The sequence below is a fragment of the Puma concolor genome, chromosome E3 (assembly GCF_028749965.1).
Source record: "Puma concolor isolate L17-30 chromosome E3, mPumCon1.1.hap2, whole genome shotgun sequence".
Taxonomy (NCBI): Eukaryota; Metazoa; Chordata; class Mammalia; order Carnivora; family Felidae; genus Puma; species Puma concolor.
This window is the reverse complement of record NC_141682.1, coordinates 25,151,060-25,161,154: the sequence shown is the minus strand read 5'-3', so window position 1 is coordinate 25,161,154 and position 10,095 is coordinate 25,151,060. Positions and strand designations below refer to the sequence as shown.

The window sequence follows — 10,095 nt, the reverse complement described above, 5'->3', positions numbered from 1 at the left end:
ATACATAGGAAAAGAATTGGAAGTGAAATGCCACAATATTAGGTGGGTGGGAATGTGGATAATTATTTTTTCTTTGAACTTTTTCTGTATTTTTAAATATCTATTTACATCAATATGGATAGATATTTTTAAAGTATATTTGGGTGGAAAAACGGTAGCATATCAATAGTAACAGTATGATGATATTTATGTAAAAACCCATACACACACACACACACACACGAAACATCAATTTCCTATGGATATGTATATATATATATATATATATATATATATATATATCCACATATCTATATCTATCTATCTCCACATAAATTCACAGCAAAAAGTCCAGAAAGACACATAGTAAGTTGAGAACAACAGTCATTTCTGTGGATGAAACTTAGGAGGAGGGTCAAAGGTAAAAGAGCATTTGTACCTTATCTGCATAGTTCTCATATTTTGCAATACTTCACTTACTAGTTGAGTAACTAACAATTAAAACACACAACTTTTCAGAGAAAACTGCCTAAGCCAGCTCCCCTGGTTTAGCCTTCCGAGCCCCCTGGTGCGAGTTACTGGCGAATCCACCATTTCTTCCGGTGCTACGTGGCTCCGCCTGAGGTCACCAGGTTAAACAGCCGACTAAGAACATGGATTCTTAAACTGCTTTTTACTCTAAAATCTATTTTAAACAAATCTGGGTCTAAATATTGGAGCAAATATTTTCTTTTAAATGCTTGATATGTTTGAAATAGCTCTACCGGAATAAGTTGAAATACAAAACATTCCAGTAAAATTTGCTTCTAAAAGTATTAAGTAGTTTCTCGGAACGCTATCGCCACAACTGGGTAGCGTGGCCGAGCGGTCTAAGGCGCTGGATTAAGGCTCCAGTCTCTTCGGGGGCGTGGGTTCGAATCCCACCGCTGCCAGCACTGCTTTTTCCCTTTTTGTCCCTACCGCCTTCCTTCCGGGCTCTGTATCTGCTGTTTTTGTTGGCTCATCAGCACCCCCTGCTGCCAGACCCGGCAGACGGCCTGCATGAATGGAGAGGCGGAGAGGGCGGGGCCACGCGCGCCGGGGCGGGGCATTGTGGGTAAAAGGAAGCGCTAGGCCCGGCCCCGCTCCCCCCACGTGTCCGCTGGAGTTTCTCCACCAGCAACATGGCCGCTGCCTAAGAGAAGAGCAGGGCCGCCGCCGCCTCTGCAGCCCGCGGGTACCTGGGCCGTTGCCGCCGCCCGCGCGCGGCCCCCGCGGAGAGGTGAGTGCCGAGCAGGCAGCGCACGCCCGTGCTTGAGCCGGGCCGCACTCGCGAGGTGGGCCTGGGCTGGGCTGCCGAGTAGGCCGGGAGGCCCGCGCCGAGCCCAGGGGCTGGGGGCCTCTCAGGACTCGGGCGGGAAGGATGGACGGCTGACCTCCGTTGATCCGGGCCGGCCGCGGCCTCAGACCTCGGTCCTGCCCGGTAGTCGAGGACGCCGCGGGCGAGGCTGCCGGCGGTGACTCAGGGTCTAGCCACCTTGCCCCGCCCGGCCCAGGCGGGCATCCTACGGGAGCACCTGTCCGAAGGCAGCCGGTGTCCCGCCAGCGCGGCTACTCGTGCGGATGGTCAGGGACGGGGGCCTGACCACCCGTGAGGGAGGCGAAACCCATTGGACAGTGTGGCCCGGGGCCGGCGACCCGCCCCGCTGGGCAGGGGGAGGGTACCCAAAGCCTGCCCGGGCCCCTTTCTCGCCGCTGAACCAGATCAGCCTCCGCCCGGCAAGGCCCGGCATTCTTCATTCATCTATTCAGGCCACCATTCAGCGTTAACGGAGAGCCAGCAACGTGCGGCGGATACGGCCCTGACCATTTGGTCGGAGGAGGTGTCAGCAAGCACGTCAAGTAAACCAGTACATAAACAAGGTCGTTCAGTTATATTAGCTTTAGAATCGTTGGGTGATAGAGGAGATCTTAGCAGTCGCCACAGTTTCTTCGTCTGTAAAATGGGGATAATAAAATTTCCTACCTCTTAGGGCTGTTGATGAGGGCTAAATAGGGTAAGGCGCGAGAAGCCCCAGCTCCTGCGTTTGATGTGTGAAGGCGTTATATTCTCCTACGTTGGAAGAAAACATGTTGCCAAGTAATAACAAAGTTCCCTGCGGGTTACATTCATTACCTTTTTTAAGGCTCACTGTAGTCCTGGGGGGATCTGTACTTTCATTATCCCCATTTTAGGGATGAAAATAGCGAGACTTTTCAAGATCAAGCAATCCCAGGTGGGCCATGGCTGGGAAGTAGTTGAGGTGGGATTTGAACCGGGGTAGTTCTGCTCTGAGAGTCCAGGCTCTTACCCACTATACCATACTGCCTTTTACTTGAAAGGTGTGCAGCATAGTGGTTAAGAAAGGGATCATTGACATCAGCCGGACCCAGGTTTCTGCTCTGGTTCTGCTTTCCTCCAGCACTGTGACCTTGGACGAATTACTTATACTCTCTGAATCTTCGTTTCCTCATTTCTTAATTGGGAATGATGAATCTTGACTTAAAGGACTATTGAGAAGATGAGAACGTGTGTGAAGTCTTTAGAGAAGGGTCTGATGCTCAATTAAGTGCTAATTAGTTCTTTTTCTCAAGGCTAACTCTTTAACAGAGGTGGAAACAGAGGTGGCCCAGAGAGGGGAGATGCCTTGCCCTGGAGGCACAGAGACCGTTAGAATCCTGGCCTTGAGACCCTTTGCCTTGGGGCACTCTCCTCTTAACTGTGTTGTATTTTGTCCTCTCCCCCCAGTAGCTGGAGAGTCTTTGAAATTGCCTGTGCATTTACGATTGTATGACAGGTTAGATTCCTAGGCACACAGGGATACACCCAGGTGTGGTATTTAGGTATTTCCCTTGGCTCCACCTGCTACCCTTGTCCCCTTTACATTTGTTGGCAGCTCCCTGTTGGGGGAAATTTTGTGTGCCCAAGGCCATGGAGCCACCCCCAGAATACCATTATGGCTGCAAGATGCCCGGTTGAGGCCAGGGTGGTCATTGGTAGTCACTGCAGTTGGGGAAGCTTGACTTGTGGCTGGGAAGCCTGCTTCTGCCTCGGCCATAGCCTCTGTCTGTTCTCAAGTACCCATGAGGCCCACACTGTGAGGCCACCAGTCTCTGGTTGGGCCTGAGTTAGGCTTACTGGGTTAAGGGTCTGTAACCACCTGATTTCACGTACTCATTTAATTATTCTTTGTACTGTATCGAGTGTCTGCTTCATGCCAGGCACTGTTCTAGGCACTGGGAGAACAGCGTGAATTTTAAAAAGACTAATACTGGGGTGCCTGGGTGGCTCATTTGGTTAAGTGTCCAACTCTTGATTTCTGCTCGGGTCATGATCTTGTGGTTGGTAGGATCGGCCCCGCATCAGGCTCTGCACCGAAGGTGCGGAGTCTGCTAGCCTGCTTGGGAATCTCTCTCTCTCTCTCTCTCTCAAAATAAATAAAATTAAAAAAAAAAAAGAAAGAAAGATAATAATCCTTATAACAACTTGATGAAGTACGTATAATCATCTCCACTCTATGGTTGAGGTAATTGAAGCATTGAGAGACCCACGTGGAGCTTCTGTTCTAGTGCAGAAGGTGGACAACACATAAGCACGTAGAATAGGTAGTTTCAGACTGTGATAAGAACCATGAAGGGAATAAAATGGACGTGGTGGTGCCTGGGAGCCAGTTGGTGGAGGAGCTCTTTAAGATGGGTGGTCAAGGAACCTCTCCTCCTGGAAGGGGGTTGGGTGGCAGTGATACCTAATGAAAAAGATCCAGCTTTGAAAACACCTGGGGAAAATTGCTGGCATGCAAGTTTCCTGAGACAGGCTGGGGCCTGGCCTCTTGGAGGCCCAGCAAGTGGCTACCTGGCCATGTAGCTAGTGAGAGAAAGGCAAGGCCAAGATCATATAGGGCCTTGGGGCCATGGAAGGGAACTTGGATTTTATTCTATGTGGCAGTTGAAGCGTTTTGAGCAGGAGAATGATGTGCTTTACTTTTCTGCAGGGACAACTCTGGCTGTCTCTGAGAGGGTTGGAGGTAGAAAAGAGGAGCCTCAGGGAAACTTGTTGAAGGGGGACTTTTTTTTCTTTTCTTTTTTTTTTTTTTTAACTTTATCAAGAGACAGGGAGAGGGAGAGAGAGAACGAACGAACGAGAACACAAGCCGGGGAGGGGCAGAGAGAGAGGGAGAGAGAGAATTCCAAGCAGGCTCCACAGGGTCAGGGCTCGAACCTACGAACCCGAACCGTGAGATCATGCCCTGAGCCGAAACCAAAAGTGGGATGCTTACTGAATTGAGCCAGCCACACACCCCAGAAGGGGTACTTTTAAAATCGTGGATCAAGATTTATTAGTAAATGGCGCCTGGCTGGCTCAGTCTGTGGAGCATGTGGCTTTTGATCTCTTGGTGGTGAGTTGGAACCCCATGTTGGGCATAGAGATTACTTAAAAAAAAAATTTATTAGGGGGATGTAAAATCACCTCAGAGGATTGTTACCAGTATGTTTAATTTTAATGGACGAGGGTAGAAAACACCACTGCCCCACATATAGTAGGGCAGTTATGGGTGTGTGAAGCCTTGGTTTAGTTACATAATTTTGTGTATGTTCTGGGTCATGTATATGAAATGGATTTCTTACTAGAGGTTTTAGGCTGAAAACTTGGAAAGCCACCGCGTTGGATGCTGTTGGCTGGGAGGCTGAAAGGAAGTGAGAACCCTGCGTCGCCCTGGTCACTGTACCGTGGGAGGGGGGAGGAGCGCCAGCTCCAGGTTGGTCAGCCTCCCTGAGCTCCCCAGGGACCAGGGGAGAGGCCAGGAGAGCACAGCTAGGGAGCCCCGCAACAGCCGAGAAAGCCGGTTTCTCAGGAATGATTACGTCAGGGGAACCTCCCAGGCTACGCCTCTTGTACGCGTGACCCGTTCCACTCAGGTGGAAGTTCGCAGTCTCTGTTGTCCACAGAACCAGCTCAGAGGAGAGAGGTGCTTGACGTACATCGGCGGCACTTGGCAACCAGTGCAGATGGGCAGGAGCGGGCACCTAAAACTGTCGGTTTGGGGCTTCTGGTTTACATCTAGGCCTTCAGCCAGAAGTGTTGAGGTAGCCGGCTTCCCCTGGCCTGCTTCTTGCCCCCTCAAGTCTTCCTCCACTCAGAAACCTGTGGTAGCTCCCCATTAAGTAGCCTTCCTGTGGTTCGTTTATTCAGAAAGCAGGTATGTAGGGAGTGCCTGCTGTGGGCTCAGGGGGATACAGCAAGGGACAGAATAGAGCAGAGCCTCTGCCTTCGTGTAATTTGCGGCCTACTGGCAGTGGGGGTGGGGACAGGTGATAAATCAGAGCTATAAACTGTCAGGTGGCGATGTGTGCATCAGAGCAGGGACGGGAGTTGGAGGGGGGTGTTGCACTTTTGGATAGGGTGGACAGAGAAAGTCTCAGTGGTGAGGTGACATTTGAGCAAAAACCTGGAAGAGGTGAGGGAGGGAGCCATGAGGCTCCCAGGGTAGAACTGTTCCCAAGGCCTGAGGTTGGGGAAGAAGGAGGAAGGGAGCCCGGGGGAGGCGAGGTCTGAGAGGGAAAGGGGCCGTGGTGTCAACAGGTGCGTCATAAAGACTTGAGCTTCTGCCCTGAGTGGGACAGGAGGCCTTCAAGGTAGAGGCGTGACAGGCTCCGACATGACTTTCAGAAGGATCACTGGCACTGGCTGTGGGGATGGGCAAAGATCATAGCGTCTCAGGTGGGGCAGGGAGAGCATTTATTTAGGCCATTGCTGTCATGCAGGCAGACATTGGAGCTGTCTGGACTGGGGAGGTAGCAGTGGGGGTGCCCAGACCCCAGACCTACCTTAAAGGTAGAGCTGACCGGAGTTGTTGGTGTGGGGTGATGGGAACAGAGGCCTCAGGGATGAGGCTGGTGTTGGTGCCAGGCAGGCTGAGTTTAGAACGTGTATCTGGAATGCATGAGATGATTTCAGGTGGTGCAGCTCAGCCATTGAATCCCACTCCTGGTGAAGGTATTACACCCTTTTAAGTTTGAGAGAGAGAGAGCAGGTGAGAGCGAGTGCAGGAAGGGCAGAGAGAATCCCAAGCAGGCTCCATGTGACTCAGGTCTCGAACTCACAAACTGGGAGATCATGACCTGAGCCGAAATCAAGACTCGGACGCTTAACCAACTGAGCCACCCAGGCTCCCTGATGCCCTTTTAAATATTGACTAGCTCAGTTAAATAGATGAGACAAAAATGGTGATGGTCTTACCCAGAACTAGGGGGCTGGGGGCTGCTGGGATTCTGAAGGGACCCACGTGGGAATATGAAGGGTTAGCCCAGCCAAATTACTCCCCCTCTGCCGTGGAGACCTACAGCCGTTCCTCTCCAGTTGCTTGAGGTGATTCCGGTCACCTGGAATCCCTCCTCCAAATCCTTCTATCCTTCAGGGCGCAGCCCAAATGCCACCCCCCCCCCCCGCCTTCTCCCCGGCAGGAGAGTGGGCTCCCCTCTCTGTGAGTGAGCTCCCCTACCTGTAGTTGTTACCTGGAGTCACATGGCCTGGCTTTGAAGTCCAGTGCATCCTCTTGTTCTGTGGCTTGGCTAATACACGCAAAGCGTCCCTGAGTTCCAGTTTCCCATTAGAAAATGGGGACAGTCAAGCCATCTTTTTTGCGGGGTTGTTGTGTTGAATACATTAAAGTGTGTGAAGAGAGTCATTTTGTGTCACACAAAACGGGAGAATCGTCTCACGCGGAGTTAGGCTTAAAGTTCACTTAAAAGTCAAATATCAGACTCAGAGTCATTCTGGAAAGCCTTGGGACTGCCTGTTCCTCCTGTTGGACGTCAGACTCGTCCTTAATGCTTCCTCGTGGCCCCAAACTAGTGCTCAGGTGTTTTCATCATGGCTGTGGACCAGCCAACCTCCATCTTCCTGCCTGGCAGTGAACTCTACTTTGGGAGTGGTCAAAAACCCCTTAAAACTCGTCATTTATTCTTCCCTGTGGGTGCAGACGACATGTGCTGCCTCGGGTCCACCTGTTTGCACCTTGGGTTTAGTGATTTCTCTTTTTGTTTGCATTGGCCGTCCATTGTTGACTCCAGAAAAGATGTTGAAAGAGGGTCAGTTGCCGTGTCTCAGGCTCTTCCCTCCCAGAGCAGGGCCTGTTGCAGCATGGGCAACCCTGAGTGTTGGCTGAACGACTGACTCAGGCCTCTTGCTCTCCCTTGCAGGTTGAGTCTGAGGATCGTGCGGCTGGCCCCCCCCTAGTATGGCCAATGAAGAGGATGACCCAGTCGTACAGGAGGTAACTGCTGCTTCCCACCTTCTGCCAGGGCCACCAGGGAGAAGTGCCCAGGGATGAGTCCCCTTCCGTCTGTCCTCAGGCCGGCCTGGCATCTGTTGGCATCCCAGGGACCCCTAAGCCAGGCTATTCCCTCTTCCTCCAGATACCTGCCTGGCTGAACCCTTCACTTCCTCCCAGTCTCTGATCTAGCATCTCCTTGTCAAAGAGAATTCCCTGACACACCCCGCCGCCTTTGTGTGGCTTTCTCCTGTATGCCTTCCCTGCCCCCACCAGACCCCTGAACATGGCCGTGCCTTGTGCTTGGTTATAATACTCACCATCCCCTGGACATAAATCTCCTTCCGCTAGAATGTAGGCTTCACCAGGGAGGGCTTCTGTTCTTTCACCATTGTATCAGCAAAGCCAAGTTCAGTGCCTGTCACTTAGATACTCAGTGGCTATTTGTTGAATGTGTGAATGGGTTTGACAATTCCCCCTTCCTGGGCACACCAAGAAGTCATTCAACAGTGTTCACTGGATCCATTGTACGCGGGGCGGGGGCTATGACAGCAGTGAGGGAGGCAGTGTCTTGCCCTCAGGAAACCTAGGATCTGTGGGCAACACTGAAAGGAAGGAGTCTCAAGATGTAGGTGGTGGGAAGGTAGGTTCCAGAGGCCGGATCAGGACACATCCTAGTGCCTCCAGGTGGGCCTTTGCACATGCCGTTCCCTCCACCTAGAATGCCCTTCACACAGGCCTCCCTTGCGCCGATGCCCTTCACTCCTCCTTTGGGCCTGGTGGTGGGAGAGAACATGGTTCATACGAAGAGCCGGCAAGCAGGGAGGTAAAACCGCTGCTCGGTGGGGCAGGGTGGTCAGTGTTGAGAAGAAAGCAAGTTTGGCCAGATTATTCTTGGAGCGGCTTGCGGACCTCCCTAAGAGGGGTGTGACAGGTGGTCCAGGGTAGGTGGTGGAGGCCAGGGGAGGAAGTGCAGCCAAGTGGGTAGGCTGTTCTCTGCCCCAGCCTCATCAGAAAAGCATTTGACCTGGTTCGGGATGCATCCTGATCTGAGCGCCCCTGGGGAAGGTACATTTTTATTGAGTAATAGTGGCCCTGGGAGGGGGCCAGCAACTCTTGTTCCGGTCTCCCTGGGTGGGAGCTGTAGGGAGGGAGGCTGGAGACTTCATCCCCTTTGTTTCTAGCAGTAGCTGAGCTGTTCCCTCCTCCCCCAAACTGCCTCTAGGAGCCACTATCCCTTCCTGAAATCTGAGGAGCGGGGGATGCCGGGGCAAGCCAGGCACTGGTTCTGTCTCCTGCTTAAGTCTTCTTCCCTTGTTCCCAGATTGATGTGTACTTGGCCAAAAGTCTGGCGGAGAAGCTCTATCTGTTTCAGGTAATGATGAGACCTGAGGGTGAAGGGAAACCTCGAGGGTTGGAGTGGGGGGATCCTCAGCCTTGCTGGGTGTTCTGGGCACAGAGTGGGCGATAAGGTGGTTTTCTTGGCCTTTGTGAGTGGGCAGGTTAATAGTCTCTCATTTTGAAGATGGGAAAACCAAGGCAGCTGTGAGAGGCAGAACAGTGTAGTGGTTAAAACTTGGGCTCTGGGGACAGGCAGCTGCATTGAGGCCCAGCTCCATCGTGACTTAGCTGTGAGCCCTCGAGCCAGGCCCTTAAGCTCTCTGTGCCTCCATTTCCCCGTTTGCAAAATGGTGGCGGTAACACTATACCTGCCCTGTAGGGTCCCCTTTGGGGTGGGGTGAATCCACACTAAAGTGCTCGAAACACTGCCCAACACGGACCTCAGCACCACAGTCTATTTTAGGACAGTTTTGTCCCCTGTCTCCCTTCCTGCCTACATCCCTAGGCAACCACTAACCTGTTTTCTCGCTGAATTTGCCTGTTCTGGATGTTTCATACATACAGAATCATGTCATATGGGCTTCTTTTACTTAGCATCATGTTCTCAAGGTTTACTCATAGCATGTATCAGTGCTTCATTCCTCTTTATGGATGAATAGTACTCCATTGTGTGGATATATACACCACATTTCGTTTATCCATTCACTGATGGGTGTTTGGGTTGTTTTCACTTTGGGCCCATTAGGAACGGTGCTGCTGTGAATGCCCCCGTACAGGTATTTTCATTTCTCTTGGGCATATCCCTAGGAGCCGAATTGCTGGGTCCACTGGATACTCTGTGTTTAATGTTTAGAGTAATGGACAGACTGCTTTGTACCAGTTTACATTTCCAACAATAAGTATGGTTTTAAGTATTTTGTCTCCTGTCGCCTGTGAGAAGGTAAGGCACAGCGAGGCTAGTAACTTGCAAGGGGCCCAGGGCAGGGTGGTGATGGTGGTGCCCCAAGTGTGAGCTGGGAAGGGGCCCAGCGTCCTTCCTCACCAGCCCCGCAGGGTCTGCCTTTACAGGCCATGCGGCTGGGGGCCTGTCCTTCAGGCCTTCTGAACCGATTTCCTTGATTGGCTGCAAAATGATGGGGGAACTGGCAGTGGTGACAGTGACCCCGTATGTGTTCGCGGTGTGCCAGGCCCTGGGCTAGTGGCCACCCCTGTCAGCCTCCTTCCCTGCCCCAAGCAGCCCTGTGAGGTGAGGACACCCTGTGAAGTGAGGAGCCGGCCCAAGCGCATAGGCTGCCAGAGGCAGAGTTGGGAACGGAACCGGGGCCTGATTCTCGAACCTGTGCCGTCCACCACCACCCGTCCCAGCCCGAGATCAGGAGGGTACAGGGCCGCCCTGAACCTCGGCCGACTAGGGGCCTCCCAGGCTGTTGTGGGCCAGCCTGTCCCAGCCGGGGCCTTTTTCAAGGGCTCAGTCCAGGCCAGCTGG

The 10,095-nt window shown here is 52.4% G+C and overlaps 1 protein-coding gene and 1 non-coding gene across 10 annotated transcripts in view; both read left to right on the top strand.

Moving 5' to 3' along the window:
* The first annotated feature begins 829 nt into the window (after window positions 1–829).
* On the top strand, window positions 830–911 carry TRNAL-AAG (transfer RNA leucine (anticodon AAG)). Its single transcript has one exon. It is a non-coding gene; the product is annotated as a tRNA-Leu (tRNA).
* Window positions 912–1,090: 179 nt separating this feature from the next.
* Window positions 1,091–10,095, top strand: part of POLR3E (RNA polymerase III subunit E) — a 33,853-nt gene continuing 24,848 nt past the window's right edge. For 7 of the 9 annotated variants that reach the window (XM_086692796.1, XM_025916758.2, XM_086692794.1 and 4 more), the window contains exons 1-3: window positions 1,091–1,240; window positions 7,198–7,271; window positions 8,593–8,643. In XM_086692796.1, the coding sequence (XP_086548922.1) occupies window positions 7,236–7,271; window positions 8,593–8,643 (87 nt within the window). In that variant the 5' untranslated portion in view covers window positions 1,091–1,240; window positions 7,198–7,235. Of the gene's footprint in view, window positions 1,241–1,344; window positions 1,882–7,197; window positions 7,272–8,592; window positions 8,644–8,672; window positions 9,550–10,095 lie in introns of those variants that run through there. The other 2 variants (XM_086692795.1, XM_086692797.1) reach the window with 2 other exon arrangements.